This window comes from Nyctereutes procyonoides, unplaced genomic scaffold (genome assembly GCF_905146905.1).
Source record: "Nyctereutes procyonoides isolate TBG_1078 unplaced genomic scaffold, NYPRO_anot_genome, whole genome shotgun sequence".
In the NCBI taxonomy this organism is placed as follows: Eukaryota; Metazoa; Chordata; class Mammalia; order Carnivora; family Canidae; genus Nyctereutes; species Nyctereutes procyonoides.
This window is the reverse complement of record NW_026575140.1, coordinates 11,539,320-11,556,783: the sequence shown is the minus strand read 5'-3', so window position 1 is coordinate 11,556,783 and position 17,464 is coordinate 11,539,320. Positions and strand designations below refer to the sequence as shown.

Sequence of the window (17,464 nt, the reverse complement as noted above, 5' to 3'; positions counted from 1 at the left end):
TTTGGGGAAGGTCTAATGAAGTGTACCAAGATTAGATGCTGTCGGAAAGTGGAGCCATTCTATGGTTGGGTATCTCAGTAAATCTTATCTACAGGGAAAGAAGATTAGCCTGTGGATAAAGCTGTAACTGGTCAAGAAAGTAGCAGTCACCATTTTAGCCATGAGAGGCGGTGTTTGGTATTCTGTGGTCTGTGCATTCCCATCTTGTTTTTGACTCACTCAATCATGGTCTGAGGGATTTTCTCTGATGCTGGCATTCAATGATGTGTTTATGTCCCACAGAACAGGATGGCCTAGCTTGTAGCATCAGACAGATGTTAGGTGCTGCCTTGTAAATTTCTCTCCATGGCCAAGATACTCACTTATTTCTCTGCCCTGCCATCTCAGCCAGTCCATGACTCCAAAAGGTTGATGTAACAGTAGAATCAGTGGTTGGTAGAGGTTTCTGATCAATTTTCAAGGTTGTGATATGGCTGTGAGAAGTGCAGAAAGGGAAGATTAGACCGCATATGCTTCTGTGTTTCACAAAAACTATCCCAACAGGAACATGTGTTTATATAAAATCACCTGTTGACAGACCAAGGTTCATTTCCAGAGTGACTAAAGGAAAGGAGTGTGTTGATCCACCAGCTAAGGAGGAGGAGAAAGAAAAGGGGTAGGAGGAAGAAATAGGGCCAAATATTTTGACAACTGATACTATTAATCTCAATGTAAAACCAAGCACATCCAAAGATTTCAAAGTCTTAATCAATTGTCTACTTAAATATTCTGATACAATGAAGGCTTGGTACAATGAGTGAACCTGCATCATCTCTGAGATGATGTAATGTAATGTGATCTATGGCACCTAAAATGTCTATGTAAAAATATTCAGTGTGTGGCTGAGCAGTACCCAAGACGCAGAGTTCTGATATAAATGGACTATCTACTGGATAGAATATCTATCCAGAACTGAATTAAATAAAAGAACTGAGGGGCTCTATGGCCTAATTCATTCTATTCCTTAAACAGACTTTTACGAGATCCATACATGGCAGGTGGAACTAACAGCACATATAGACTCAATTTCAAAATTTTTCCTACCTAAATGTGTCCAATGTCTTGTGTTCCAAAACCAGATTTGTATTTCCAGTCAGGTCAAGGTCTTGTAAAGTGGCAGGCAGTGCCTCCGGAATCAGGATTTCTGTCAAGTCATTGCAACTTAGGTCTACAAACTGGGAGGAAAATGGGGAAATCAAAAGTAAATACATCACAACGACTGAATTCTTAACTCCCTAATAGTCCCCTACAATATCCTCAAAGGAAAGAGTATCTTCCCAGGAATCAATTAAATCTGTTGTGATCCCAAACTGCCACCTTATTTTTTTCTGTGAGAAGAGAAATACCTGCCATTTCCCCAGGAGGACCCCATTCCATCACACAGAAGTACCTGGATCTGGGGCAACTGCAGTATTTCTGGGAAGATGCTGATGTTGTTGGAGTGTGCCACAAGGGTATGAAGCCTTTTGCAGTTGGCTATGGTCGTGGGAATGGTTTTAAGCTTGTTGCCACTTAGGTTCAGTTCCTCCAATTGCTCCAATTTATTTAGTTTGCTGAAAAAAAAAAAAAAAACACAGAGCATACCACACTCAAGATGAGCAGCTGCCAAGCCAATTTTACAGCAGCCACAAACAGAGTACAGTTGTGAGCTGGTCCACTGCCAGAGGGCTGGTCAAAATGAAACAGCCAGACACTGGCAGGGGGAATGGCTCCCCAAAGGGAATGCTCTCCTTGGGTCTAGTCTAATCTGTCTCTCACTGGGTTTCAAGGACGGAAGCTTCCCTTGCTTCTCTTACAGCTGTTGGATCCTGTGAGTATGAACATCTTCCTGTTATTTGACGTACAAGAAGAGACTAAATCAGTGCTGGCCTACGGTTACCTTATTATAGTACTTGCTTGGGCACTAACTGGCTGAAAGATACTGCAGGATTTATTGTCAGTGGGCATCAACCTCCTCAGCTGTAAAATAGACAAAGTGAACTAAATCATCAATAAGATTCCTTTCAGTGTTAAATTTCTATAGTTCTCTATTTATAAACATAATTCATCTTAAGTAAATATTTCATGAGTGCTTACTATGCATAAAGCGATGTGCAAGTGACTGTGATATAAATGAGTCAAATTGTTCTGTGGGACTAAGCAAAGCTTTCTACACAGAAAGCAAAGTATCTTCAGACAGCCTAACATCTTTATCTATATAATTACAAATTGTTCTGGCTTATTTATAATTTATTAATTAAAAATTATAATAATAATAAATTTCTATAAAATGGAGAGAAAGTTTGGAAAATAAAGAAAATAAATAAATCAACAATAATACCACCAATCTGAAATTACTATTACTTCTTTTGCTAAATAAAATGCATATTCAAAATTTTCATGTCTATGTTTTACATAAAACTTATATCCTGCCCTTTCCATGTATAGTTTCTATTGCTAGAAAATTCATAATTTTTAATTACTAAGTTTAGTCAATTAAAACTATTTTTTCCTATTACAAAAGTAATGCATATTCATTGAAAAAAACCTGAAAAGTAGAGATGAACAGAAAAAAATCCTTTATTCCTACTACCAGAGATGATCTCTCATAACAGTCTGGGGAAGGTATTCTTGACCTTTTTAATGCAATAAAAAATTATATTTTTCAAATTAAAAAAATGTTATATATGTTAATAACTTGCCTTAAAAAAAAAAACTAACAGTACATTTTATAAGTGGTCTCCTGTCCAAATCTCATGCTTTTCTATTATCCTACTCCTTGCTTGGATCTAACCCATAAACAGAAACACAGGATCCCTATCTCAGCCAGCCTCTTATTGAGCACCCAGGACTATACCGGATTCCGAAAGCAGTCCAAAAGAAACAGAAGATTTGGACTGTGCCTGTGTAATTAAACACTGTTCAGGTGATGACTTGACAGTGGGTTTATTATTCACTATAAAACAAAAGTTTTCTTTAACATACTGTTGCTAAATTCCATTTAGTTTTATTATCTGTATTCAGAGTACTGTAATTTTGTGTCACCTCCTATTAATTTTTATCTTTACTTCTAACTTATTTTCATAATCTTTGATGTTTTAAAGTTTTGTATCAGTCTGCTTTTAATGCTTCCAGTAAGAATGTCATCAGATTAGGAGGAATTCATTAGCTCCAGGGCATTCCATCTGTGATCTCCCAAAAGCTTCATAAAACCAATGATTTGTCACTGTCTGTTGTTTCCCCTTTACAGGAACATATCTGAGGCCAATGGAATTTATCTGATAGGATTTCAAGAGATCTATCACATGCTGAAATTAAGATTCTGCCTACACGTTAAAAGCCACCGTTCAAATTCTTTGAAGGAAGCAATCCAGTTTATCCTGCTTGTTTTCTATATAAGGTCCAAATACTTCATTTCATAAACATTAACAAAATTATTATCTTTATAAATTTTTCTAAGTTTATCACATTTCTAAGAAGATCTGTAAAATAAAATTAGAATCAAAATATAGTTTTGTTTTCAAATTATATCAAACATATAGTTTCAAATTATAGCAATCATAATATAATTTTATATGACATGTATAATTTCATTCAAATTATGTCAAATATCATTTTCCTACAGTCTTCATTTTCTAAAACATCACCTTTAATGACTACTTTCATGGTTTAGATAGATTCTTCTGACATTAAATTTTCCAAAAAAATTTTTTAATCAAATGTATTTTGGAAGATACTGTTTAAAACTTTGACAGTATTAAATCTCTCTCTTATGTTTTCTTATAGGTATAGTGTAACTACTAGTAGTTAACTACTACTCACCTCTTTCTCCAGGAAGGCCAACCCCAGCCCTAGGCCCTATGCAGTGCAGCTAGCTACCCTTGTATCTTTAACATTCTGCATTTATTACATTGCACTGTAATTGCCTGTGACTTGTCTATTTCCCCAATTTGACTGTAACTTATTTGAGGACAGAGACTGCTAACCTAATCACCACTGTTTTTCCAGTACTTATACACAGTACTTGACATACAGTAGGTGTTCAAAAACATATATATAATGAATAAATTAATGGACTCAACAGTATATCATAAAACAGTGTTGACAAGGGAAAAGAAAAAATTGTTTTCAAAATGCATTTCTTAAGCTTGTAGTTTTCTAGGTTGAAAATTCTCAGACCATTATTAAATCATTGTAACAAAGAATTAAATGCATTTTAGCTACCATTTCTCTGGTTACTGATACTCAACTGGGTATAGATTTTCTTCATTCAACTAGTGGAATCATAGCACCACCAAGCTGCTCAACATAAAGCAAGAGGATCCAGAAAGAGAACTATAATGGAGACTGGCAAATGCAGATTTCATGCTGTGTATCCGAAATGACCAGTGTCTGCATTTGCTTACCTTGCAGGAAAGGTCTGTAGCTGGTTGTTCGCAAGATGCAAGATTCGCAGGTGCGGGTGCCCCACCAGAACGGGCACACACTGGTCTGTCAGAAGGTTGTTGGTCAGATAGAGCAGCTGCAGAGCACTCAGACTCTCCTCTCCAGTACTAGCAGATGGCAAAGATTCCAGACTGTTTGCAGATGCATTCAAGTATCTGAGACTGACAGAACCCATACACAAATCACCATTTCCTTTACGGTTGTTACCATCATACTATCTCAGTACAGGACACTGCCATTTCATACTCCCAAACTATGACAAGTAATTTCCTCCAGGATTTTTTCTCTAATTGATTCTATCCACCCAACCAAAGTTCCTTTATTCAACTCATGCAATTGAAGCAGAGAGGAAAGAATTCAGGCTTGTTTGTGTTCCCAGGCTTTTGTAGTGGTCTGATTCTAAGCTAGTGTCCTCTTTTACTATCTACTGTGCACAGAACTGTTGAATGTCATGTTCACTAATATCTCACTTGTGAAGGCACCTTTCAGAAAAGTTTTTGTCTAACTTTAGCAGGATCATATTTATTTAGCCAATCCACTTATAGTCTGCAGACAATAGCATATAGGCTGTTGGCAACTATTTACTATTACAGGCATTGTGATGAACAACTTTGTGTCCTTATCTAATTATTCCTTTGGGTTATATTCCCAGATGCAGAATTTGTAGGGTCAAAAGTACATTTATCTTTAAGATTTGTATATATAAATATTATCAAACTGAATCCCAGAAAGGCTATACCAAGTTATACCTTCCACAAGCATAATATAAGAATGTTTGCTCAATCTTCTGTCAAAGCTAAGTATCATACTTCATTTTAATCTCTGCCAATCTAACAGGTAAAATATGGTATGACTTAAAAATTTTGCATTTTGTTTGGTATATGTGAATATGCTCAATAAAAGACAGCTATTATTATTAACCTTGTGTGCTCTTAAGTCTTCTTAATATTATGTGATTCACATCCCTCATTAGCTTTTTAGCTGTTGAGGGTACTATTTACGTGTGTGTGTGTGTGTGTGTGTGTGTGTGTGTGTGTGTGTGTGTGTGTGTTTATCCCAAAAGTGTTCTGGGCAGAGTTAGATTAGTTTCATTGATAGTTTGCTACAGCTACTAAGTAGCTTCCTTACTACAAATTATAAGGTTGTAAACTAATTTTATTCAGGCTATCATTAGAAATAAATGCAATGAAAAATAAAGAACTACACCTGGCTGGTTCAGTCTGTGGTGTGTGTGACTCTTGATTCTGGGGCTGTGGGTTCAAGCCCCATGTTAGGTGTAGAAATTGCTTAAAAATAAAAACTTAAAAAACACACACAAAAGGATGCCTGGGTGACTCAGTCTTGATATTGGGGTTGTGGGTTCAATCCTCACATTGGGTGTGGAGATTCCTTAAAAATAATATGTAAAAAAAAAAAAAATGAAAAAAAAGAAGAGTAAAAAGAGAGCATCTGGGTGGTTCAGACAATTAAGCATCTAATTCTTCATTTCAGCTCAGGTCAGGATCTCAGGGTTGTGAGATAAAGTCCATGCAGGGCATGGAGCCTGCTTAAGATTCTCTCCCTCTGCCCCTAACCCCCCTCTCAAAATTAAAAAGGGGGGGGGCTAAACGCAGTGTTATACATTACTAACAAATACTTGTTAGTTACCAAGTTAAATGTTACTGCATTAAGATCCCATATAAACTTTCCAAAAAGAAAATTTCCCTCAAATATTTTCTAAAATTTCCAAAGATTCTACTTTTAGGAAAATCCAACCAAGTATATTATACATTAAGAGATACATAAGCTGCCAAAGAACATGCCAGACACCTGTGAGCTACATGCTTTTTGTATATATCCTGTAGCCTTATGTTAAATTACTACTGCTTATCTCTGTTTTCTCCATTTTTAAACTGAAGACAATATTACCTTCTCCCTATTGCAGAAGACTATAGTTTTCACTTAATGGTGACATACGCATGAGATAAATCTGGTTATAGGAAGTAACAGGAAGACACACTACCTATTGGTTAATTCACAATGAGAACACAAACACCTTTTGGAACAATGTTTCCTTTAAATGCTCAGTTTTCAAACTAGGTAGTAAAAAAACACTGCACATTAAGAATGTAACTTGATGATAGCTTGGTAAACAAAGCAAGAAGCAAAAATAAATTAACTTTAGTGATAAGTCTGTCCTCTTTCCCCAAATGCAAAAGCTAAAAATCGCCCAAGAAAGCTTTATCAGAATGCTGTAATTATTTTTTACGAGGCCATGGATGTATTCATTTTTGGAGATGAAAGCCTGTTTGAAATTTCCCAACCTGCTCGAAAACTGTCTACAACATTAAAACTTAAGTATTTGATGGTTATTTCAACTTTTGAGTGAAAGACTACTGCCTCATCCAACAGTGTCATCTTTTATTTCCTATAAATTACTCATATAAGTCAGTCTCCACCCACACACAGTTGGACCAAGAGGCAAACAATGTGAATATAGTTCCAAAGATCACTCCAATGACCAGTCAGTATAGTTGGTTGCACCAATGATTCTCTCCTCTAAATAAACTTGGTGGCACTTACTTTAAGGCCTTGGAGAAGAGAGTATCTGGCAGCCTGGTGAGTAAGTTATGCTGAATATCCAACACTTCCAGAGGGATGTGCTCCACCAGCATGGGCAGGCTCTGCAGATGGTTGTGTGCCACTGTCAGCTTCCTAAGACTCAAGCTACTAAGGATTCTAATGGAAACAGTACAAAGAAATAAATGAAAAACTTACTTAAATCATTCTTTCTGAGTCTGTCCTTGGCCACCTCCCTGAAATGAGTAAACTAACAGCAGCATATTCTAGACAGTCTAATCACTGGCAAGCACCTGGGCCAACAGAGCGGCCATGACCATATGCTTATCCACCACCCACCAGGAAGAAGTCATTATAAGGTCATTTGGGGAAAAGGTGACTTTAAAGCAAACAATACAGAAGAGATCTAAACCAAAAAAGCCATTTCTAGAATAAACTGATTTATATTTTAAGTCTAGACAGTACCACAAATGCAGTGAGTTTATTAATATACAGTTTATTCTTGAACAACCTGGGTGCGAACTGTGTGGATCCACTTACATGTGCATTTTTTTTCTAACTTCAGTATAGTATTGTAAATGCATTTTCTCTTCCTTACAATATTCTTAATGAGATTTTCTTTCCTCTAGCTTACTTTAAGAATAGAGTATATAATACATATAACATACAAAATATGACTGTTTATGTCATCAGTAAGGCTTCCAGTCAATAGTTAGTTCTTAGTAGTTAAGTTTTGAATTGAGTCAAAAGTTACACGTGGATTTTTGACTGTGCAGAGGTCAGGACCCATAACCCCCATGTTGTTCAAGGATAACTGTAATTGATGTTAATAAATAACAAAATATACCACTTACTTAGTGCTTAAAATGTGCTAGGCCAATTTTACTATTAAGTTCAGAAGGGTTAAGGGGCTTTGATTTGCCAACAATCTCACACTGAATGTGAGGAAGAGTATGGTCAGGACTTGAACTGAGGTCTGACTCCAAAAGCTGTATTCACACCTTGTACACTGCAAGCCTCTAGGTTTTTTTTGTTTGTTTGTTTGTTTGTTTGTTTTTAAAGACTCCACTAAGGGACTATACATTTTACATCTCAGTGATTTTGAAAATCCCATTCCCTCACCCATAGCACCTTCCTCTCTCCCCCTCACACTCAAGAAATCTTACTATCCTATAAAAAGGTCAACTCAAAACATGCAAATCTCTCAGAAAGCATTTTATAATTGTTCAAAGTTGTAAATTTCTACAACATTTGATTCATACAGTGTAATGATGAAAAATGAAGGCTTTGGAGTAAGAATGACTACATTCAAATGTCAGCTCCCAGCATTTCTAGTCAAGTGTGACCTTGGGCATTACCTAACCATGGCAGGCCCTCATTCCCTCATTTGTAAGATGACCATAAGAGGGTCTATCTAATAGATGGTTAAATGATTAAGTAAGATAATAAAAGCAAGGTTCTTAGAATACTACTCAGTTCATAATAACTTATCCAATACAAAATACCTATTATCACAATCAGATCCCTGATCTATGCCAGTAACTCTTGTTACGTTTTATCACAGTTATCTGTACACAAGTTATCTCAACTATCCACTTACCAGTTCCATGTAGGCCGAGACTGTGGATTAGCCATTACTGTATTCCTTACGGCACTGCCCTGCACTCAGTTAAGTACTCAATATTTAACAAACAAATGAATGAAAGTACCTTTGTAAAGCAACCCAAGGGATGCCTGTATGGCTCAGTCAGTTAAGTGTCTGACTGTGGCTCAGGTCTTGATCCCAGGGTCCTAGGATTGAGCACCATGTCAGGATCTCCGCTGGGTGAGGAGCCTGTTTCTCCCTCTGCCCATCACCCTGCTTGGGCTCCCTCTGTCTCTCAAATAAACAAAATCTTTTTAAAAGCGGGGGAGGGGGGGCGCAACCCAAATCTAGGAAAATAACTGCACACACGTACATGCAAATACACGTAAGACATACATACGTTAACATACACATACCTCATGGGAACTTCTGTCAGAAGATTATAGCTCACATCTAATATTTCCATCTTCTTTGCTTCACAGGCCCAGTCAGGGACACATTCTAGCAGATTTCTAAGAAAATAATTAAAAGGCATTGCTGAAGATGACAAGTTTAACTCATTTCACCGGTCTGTAATGTATGTTAGCCAGCCCGTGAGCTCCTTGAAGGCAGGAGCACTCTCTCTAAGACATCCCTAGCATACTACCTGGAATACAGCAAGTGCTCAATGAATGTTGTTGACAGGCAGAGAGAGACAAACATACAAACATGTAATAGTATATTGGATCAAGTATGCTACTCACTCAAAGAAGACAGAGAGGTGTTATGCAGTAAGGAAAGCATGGAGTAGAGAGATGGCATGAGGAAAGACAATGAAAGCAGGGGCATTTTAAACAAACTTTCAGAGACACGTAGGATTTGCACAGTTAATGAATGCCTGAAGGAGAAGAGAAGGAAATTGTGGAGAAAATGAACCAAGTGAACACAGGTGAGGAAGCAGGGACAAAAGGTGAGTGGTGGCAGAGTCTACAAGCCATTCATAACGTGAGCCCAGCCATTTAGTAGGGCACCAATCGGGCAGATACTTAGCAAAAGCAATTCTATGTTCAGATGCTACTTAGCTTTGCTAAGGCTCAAAGTGTCTACTGATCAACAGATTACACAAGGCAGGAAAAAGCAGGCACTGAAGCAGGGGATGCACAGAGGCTGTTAAGACAGCCTGACATGGATCAGGGCCAGCTCCCCAAGAAATATGACATCTAGGTTAGAATCTGAAGAATGCTGTCCAATGACCCAAGATGAGGAAGACATACTAAGGAGGAGGTGACAACATGAGCTAGGGTAGAAACAAGAAAAGAAAAGGCTTGGTGGGGCAGCCCTGGTGGCGCAGCGGTTTAGTGCTGCCTGCAGCCTGGGGTGTGATCCTGGAGACCTGGGATCGAGTCCCATGTCGGGCTCCCTGCATGGAGCCTGCTTCTCCCTCTGCCTGTGTCTCTGCCTGCCTCTCTCTCTCTCTCTCTCTCTCTCTCTCTCTCTCTCTCTCATTCTTTCTCTCTGTCTCTCATGAATAAATAAATAAAATCTTTAAAAAAAAAAAAGAAATGGCTTGGTGTGTATGAGGAATAATAAACAGTCTGGTGATACCAGAGCAGGATATATGGAGCCAAAGGTAAAAAAACAACCTGGAAAGACCTAAAGACCTAAATCATGTCTATAAGGGTGTGACTGTATCCTGCAGGTATACTGGGATCACCAAAGGAGTTTGTAAGCAGTGGGAAGACTTGGTCAGTTTTGCATTTTCAACAGCTCACTCTGTGGATACCCAGAGGTCTGGCTGAGGTACTTATATTAGTAAAAGAAAGCTGTTACGGAATTCTAGCCACAAAATGATATGGGCTTCAAAGGGGGGTAATTAATACACATGGAAGGGAGGGGAGGGATTTCAGAAATCCTTAGGAAGCAAATATCAAACAACTTGGAGATGAATCAGATGGGAGTAGAGCAGAGGGAAGAATAAAAATGACGTTTAGGCTTCTTGCCTAGACAGTCAGGGAGAAAATCATATCCAGAGAAAGGACTGGTAGGCTCCAAATGAGGTTGAAAATTTGAGTCACGAGTGGTGTCCATCTGATAATGACTATCTTACAATAATGCCCAAGGCTGAAACAGACACAAGACATCAAGCAAAGCTAGGGTTGGAGGAGTGGATAAGGAGTTTCATTCTGCACATGTTTGAGGTACTTGGAGACCGGCAGGCCAAAAATGCCTAATGCAAAACTGGACACGTGGGTCTGAGGCTAGAAGAAGAGGTCTGGGCTGGTGACCCAGGTGATGCTGGTGCTGAAGTGTAGCTAAAATCACTGGACCAAATGAGACCGTCAAATGAAATGTAGTAGGCAAGGACCAGAATAAGTGACCTGTAAAAGGCTGGCTGAGGAAGAAGAGTATGCAAGAGACAAGAGTGGTTGGACAGGCATTAAAAAACAAAAAAAAAAAAATCAGATGGCATTAGCCAGTTGAGGAAAAAGCATGCTTAAAGAAAAGAGATCAAGATCAACACTATCAATATAGAAAAGTTCCATATGAGAGGGTCAAAAGCAAGCTGTGATGGCATAAACAAATGGGAACTGTGGAAACTGAGCCAACAATGAAAATACTGAGAAACTAGAACAAAAAGGAAATGAGAAGAATGAGGTAGTACCTCAAGGGGCTGCAAAATAAAGCAAACTCTGTCAAGACAGAAGAGGTGTGAGTGTACATAGACTGAGAAAAAGGAAGACCCTGACCATACACGAGAGGGGAGAAAGTGAGGACTCACAGAGCAAGGTCTGGAGCAGGGCAGGGGATGCCATCCTGAGCCCAGAGGCAGGACTGGACTTCCCAGAGGAAGAAGCTGAGAATGGATATGGATCTACATGCAAGGTGGTAGGAAGTTGAGCAACGTGGAGCAGACGCCTAAGACACTGGAAGGAGCTGACAAAAGAAAAGACTGATAAGCTCCAGATGAGGATGGAAACGGATTTACAGGGGTGTCCATATGATTATCCTTAGCAAGGATCAAGCCCAGAGGAGGAGAAGGTCAATCTTAGTATTGACCCATGCTGGGGTTTTGTGGGGAAGATATGAAAGAAATCTAGAACAACAGCTTAATAATCATGGTAACAGGGATGCCTGGGTGGCTCAGTGGTTGAGCGTCTGCTCACGGAGTGATCCTGGGGACCAGAAATCGAGTCCTGCATAGGGCTCCAGGCTTCCTCCTCTGCCTATGTCTCTCATGAATAAATAAAATCTTTTAAAAAAATAATAATCATGCTAACAGAGTAACAACAACAAAAAGAAACCTGGCTACAACAGTTAGTATTTCCTGGAAGACTATTTTATGCCAAACACCATGCTAATTACTTTGCATTTGTTACCCCATTTAATCTTTATAATAACCCTGACCATATAGGATCCTTTCTCTTTTCTACCTCTCTATAATCACAGCATCTAATAAGCTACCCTGTAACTGCTTATTTGAGTCAAACTCTTCATTAGGCCATAAAACTCAACCACTGAATCCCGAATGTCCAAGAGTGTTAAAAAAGAAGGACAGAAAGCAAACCTCAGATATCTTTGTCCTGACCACCAAAGGAAGTAATAAAATCCTGAATATAATTAGTATCTCTCCAACCATAAGACCAACACAGGTCATAAGAATACCCCAAAAATTAAGAGAATAAAATTAAAAAAACAAAAAAACAAAAAAACAAGAATTATCTGATTTCAGTCAGCAGAAAGGAAATCACTGCCATGAAGGAGATAAAAGGTCTTTGCATCTCATTCTAAATCCCCAGACTTTAAGAATGAGTAATTCACAGGCACCTTTCTGTTTCAAGAAGACCCTTCCTGAAATAGATGGTACAGTATTCTTCTACTCATCCTTTCTCCCTTCTCCAGGCTATCCAAATATTTCAATGTATTTAGTTAGATCTCTTCTACCTCAAAATTACCGAAGTATCCACATCCATCTCTTAAATATTAAGAATCAAACAGGCACCATTCTCATGAGACACACTCACCGGGAAAGTTCTAGAGAAGTGAGTTGACTGGGTACTGGATAGACATTCACTGCTGTCAGCCCTAATCAAAAAACAAATAGGTGTTAGTGACACTCTCCAAAGAAGAAAGTAACTGAGAGTAAACAAGGGCAGAGTGGTTCAGTGAGATCACCAGGAGGAACACTGATGTCATCTACTGAGATGAACTGAAGACAAAAACCTGGGTAGCTCAAGATGACTAACTTTACCAGATCCTGATCTGAAAACCAAATAAAACAACTAATTGAAGGATCCTGTGTACTGGTCTAGATTCACCCCAGCTCAAGCAGTTGTTAAATGTTGGCAGTGACTACGAAGCTTTCAAACTTAAATAAAATAAAATAAAATAAAATAACAATTGGATTTTTACTGGCAAATCTTACCTTTTAAATAAAGTAAAACATAAATACAGAAAAGTGCAAAAATATTAAGTGTATAGACGAACAAATTTTTACAAACAGAACACTGTGCAGTTACCAGTACCCAGATGAAGCAACAGAGTGTTACCAGCTGCTCCCGAGTCCCCCCTTACCATCACTTCCTAGCTGGGCAACCCCGCCCTGACTCCCAATACCACAACCACCTTTGCCTCCCTATATAAATACAGTCTGCATACTGTTCTGCCTGGCTTTATTCACTCCACACTGTGATTGTGAGATTTGGTCATAGACTACACATGGCTGTAGTTCATTCATTCTCATGGTGATATCAAATTTTTTATGTAAATATACCACAATTTATTTAACCATTTTAGAGTTGGTGAGCACTCAAGTCTTTTCCAGTTTGGGGTTACTCTGAATACTGACTGCTTCTATGAACGTTTTTGTCCATGTCTTTTGTGGATTAATATAATCAGCATTTATCTGAAGTATAAACTAGGAGAGAGAGAGTGTGGATAATTCCACGGTTTTCCAAGGCGGTTGTACCAATTTACACTCTCCACAGCAGACACTGGTGTTGTCAGTCATTTCCATTCTAGTCAGTCTGGTGGGTGTGCAGTGGCGTCACGCTGGGGTTTTAATGTGCACGTCCTTTTCCTACATTAACTGATCACTTGGATAACCTCTTTTGCGAGGCTGAGTTCTTTACTTCTGAGACATCAGAGCTGCAAGTGTTGGTGTGAACTCTCCCAGGTTGTAGAACTTAGGGATTCTTCCTTCCCATCCACAGTGGCTAACTTCAAACAAGCCCCATTTAGTGCAGTCCTGTGAGGGAATCTCAGCTTCCAAATACAGCGGGTACCAATGAGGCCTTTTCTAACAGGCCACTCATTCAGGTTCTCTAGATACCTTAGAATAGAGAAGCGGCCTGATAACAGATATTTACATGACAAAAGACTGACCACCACCTCACAGTAATACCTATAAACAGCACCCGGTGACAGCTTTAACACTGTTTTGATCTAAGCAATTATTCTAAGCTACAATTTGAAACTTCTCTAGCATGATAAAAGACAATGAAAAGTTCTTAACTTTTATCCTAATAATATATTTTAGAGATATTGAAGAGAATAACTCATCACCCAGCTTTTAACAAATCTTCACGTTCTGCCTTATATGCTTCAGAATTTTTTTTTAATTAAAATATTGCACATACCAAGAGGTAAACATCATCCTGAATATGATTTTCATCCTTCCCATGGGTTCTCTTAAACTGTTATGGCATACTTATAGCTAAGGAAATAACATTTCTGTGTGTTGGAATATTTGATACAACTATCTTGGTGTACATAAAATTATGCTTTTTTCCCCCTCACAAAATGTTTCTAAGATTTATCCATATTAATACACAAAGCTTTAGGGCATTCATTTCCATTGCTGTGCAATATTCTATTGTATAAATATGTCACTGTTTAGTTTACAAATCTTCCTATCAATAGTCATATTTTTTCTTATTTTTTTTTTTTTTTTAGCACAAGTAACAACACTGCGATAAACATTCCTCTACACATCACTTTATGCACATGCGAGCGTGCCCGGGAGACATCCCAAGCAGAGGAACTGGTAGAACGTGAGCTACGTCCATCTTTGACTTTTCCTAACACTAATTGCTCTCCAAAATGAGTTGACCTACTGACCCTCTCTCATTGACAATGTAGGAGAGCTGCTTTTCCACATCTTCAGTAGCACTCAGCATTATTTTTTAAAAAACTGATGAGTATACAGTGGCATTATCAAAATTTGCATTTCTCTGACACTTAATGATATCAAACATCTTTCCCCATCCCTTCCTTAAACAGAGAAATACTTCTGGAGCAAATCACTACTGAAATAAGGGGCTTCTCTTAGAACTGAGGCTGCACAATATTTTTGTCTAGAGATGAGCAAAGGTTTTCTGTAAAGGTGTAAACATATAGTAAATATTTTAGGCTTTGCAGGCCCTCTGATCTCTCTTACAGCTACTTCATTCTGCCATGGTCTCGTGAGATCAGTAATATATAAAGAAATGACTGTGGGTATTATTTCAATCAAATTTTATTCATTGGTATTTGAATTTCACAGAACTTTTCCAAGACCAAATCATTCTTTTGATTTTTTTAACCCTACCCTAAAAAAAATGTAAAAACCCATTCCTCAAGGGCCAGGTGGAAGGCCAGATCTAGCCCCTGGGCTGTTGTTTGTCAACCCTTGTTTTAGACTATTATTGATACTCTATTTTGAACATGCTTGCCCGCCCTCCTACCCCTTGTTATTTTGCAAAATGCTTCTTATCATGTTCACTTGGCGAATCTAGCGTTGTCTTTTTATGCATGTCTCAACCATTTGAATGCTGACAGCAAACTTAAAAGACAAAGCTGATCTCAATGAGCTTCAAATCACACTTTGCAGAGTGGCTGAGCAAAACCACAGATGCCACTGTTCTTAAAAAGCTCTGGTGAGAGCTACAAAAGAAAAAACAGGAGGCTGAAAGGAGAACTCACTGTTGGAACTGGCGTAGAGAGTCCGAAGGGAGAAGCCACTGAGTGTCAGCTCTCTCAGCTGGTTCCGCTCACAGTGCAGCTGCTCCAAGCTACACAAGGAGCTAAGATCTAAGTCAGCTAGTTGATTGTCCCGCAAATCCATGTGGGTGATGTACTTATTTCCCTCCAGATTTTCAGTAACCACAGTTTTCAAATGGTTCATCCTTAAATATTCAGAAATAAAGAGATCATAAGAAATAAATTCTACTAAATACACTTACCAAAAGAAAAATAGGAATGATTCCTTTCTTTCCTAAACGTTTAACTCGAAAAGTTCACTATTAGCTTCACTTTGCAAGGTATTACATAATCACAGCCAACTCTACCTTGAGTTGTTTATAAACTTAGACAATCCAGACTTGCAAATACAAATACAAATTAAATAAAGAGAAAGGGAAAAGGGACCATGCTTACAAGTTGTTGGTTAAAAACTTAAATCCAAATACTTAATAAAGTTAGGCAGGGGCGAAGAAGTAGGCCAAAGGAACAAGAAGATGAACATAACCTTTTAGGTTAGGGAGTAGCAAAGCAGTCATGGTGTATCATGTGGAGAATAAGCGGAAGCAGCCATATTTTCTCCCGTTGCTCAGCCTACTCTTTCTTGTGCTAAGGTTTACTTTACGTTTATTAATGGAAGGGAAAATAATCTGTATCTATATGGAAATGTTCAAGGGCAAATTACAGAGTATGGCTTCTTGGTTCTCTACTTTACTTATAGAGAACACACAGGCATGTTCTCATTCCCCTGTATTTCAGTACATTTTTCTGTGACTGTTTCTTTACAAGGAATGTCAATGGCTTAGCGTAAATGATAGAACACTATGCATATGTGTCTTTTACCAACTTTCTTTAGGAAAACATTATAACTAGAAAATAAAAACTATAAAAAATTCACAGCAAAACCTTTAACATTCTAATTGCAATACAACAAATATCAAGAAGAAACCCAAAGATTCAATAGAAAAATGGTCAGGGGATCCCTGGGTGGCGCAGCGGTTTGGCGCCTGCCTTTGGCCCAGGGCGCGATCCTGGAGACCCGGGATCGAATCCCACATCGGGCTCCCGGTGCATGGAGCCTGCTTCTCCCTCTGCCTGTGTCTCTGCCTCTCTCTCTCTCTCTCTCTCTGTGACTATCATAAATAAATGAAAATTTAAAAAAAAAAAAAAAAGAAAAAGAAAAATGGTCAGGTTTAAGGAAAAATACAAAACTACCAATGAGCATATTAAAAAGATGCTCAACCTCACTCATAAATAAATGCTGATTAAAATAAAACACTGTTTTCTCCTAGGACACTGACACAACAAGGAAAAATACTGCTAAAATCCAACATTGGCAAGGACGAGAAGAAATTGGAATTCTATAAAATGTTACTGGGAGGGTAAGTCAGAACAACCTATGTCAAAGGTAATGTGAAAGTCTCTATCATGTGGTACACCTACCTTACTCATAATGTCTCTGCTACTGAGTAAAAAATGAAGCTTTACTACAGTTTGGAAAACATACACTGTTCTAAAATCCATATGTTTTAGAGGAGTCTTAGTAAAGAGAAAACATAAAAGACCATCAGAGGTCGATTTAAAGGAAGACATGGGGAGAATGGCCTCACCTTAAATCCACATGTCTGATATGGCTCATCCTGTTCAGCACCCCAAGGTTTAGGACTTTCAGGCAATTTCCTGCCATAACCACTTTATCTAACATAGTGAGCTTCCCATAAACTTCAGGTATTTGACTAAAGTTGTTGAAGGAAATTCCCAGGGAAGAAAGCTGTTGCAGATTTCCTAATTCTTCAGGTAAAGTTGTCAGAAAGTTGCCATCAAGACAGAGGGTTTGAAGACTGTGGAAGAAAACAGAACGACACTTTGTGAAAGCTTTTA

At 38.3% G+C, this 17,464-nt stretch overlaps 1 protein-coding gene across 2 annotated transcripts in view; it reads right to left on the bottom strand.

The window, feature by feature from the left end:
- PHLPP2 (PH domain and leucine rich repeat protein phosphatase 2) overlaps window positions 1–17,464 on the bottom strand; it is a 70,606-nt gene that overhangs the window by 6,998 nt on the left and 46,144 nt on the right. For both annotated transcript variants that reach the window (XM_055305314.1, XM_055305315.1), the window contains exons 8-16: window positions 17,194–17,424; window positions 15,548–15,750; window positions 12,610–12,670; window positions 9,025–9,120; window positions 7,027–7,182; window positions 4,425–4,625; window positions 1,430–1,592; window positions 1,084–1,214; window positions 363–473 (exon numbers count right to left, since the gene is read on the bottom strand). In XM_055305314.1, the coding sequence (XP_055161289.1) occupies window positions 363–473; window positions 1,084–1,214; window positions 1,430–1,592; window positions 4,425–4,625; window positions 7,027–7,182; window positions 9,025–9,120; window positions 12,610–12,670; window positions 15,548–15,750; window positions 17,194–17,424 (1,353 nt within the window). The remainder of the gene's footprint in view (window positions 1–362; window positions 474–1,083; window positions 1,215–1,429; window positions 1,593–4,424; window positions 4,626–7,026; window positions 7,183–9,024; window positions 9,121–12,609; window positions 12,671–15,547; window positions 15,751–17,193; window positions 17,425–17,464) is intronic.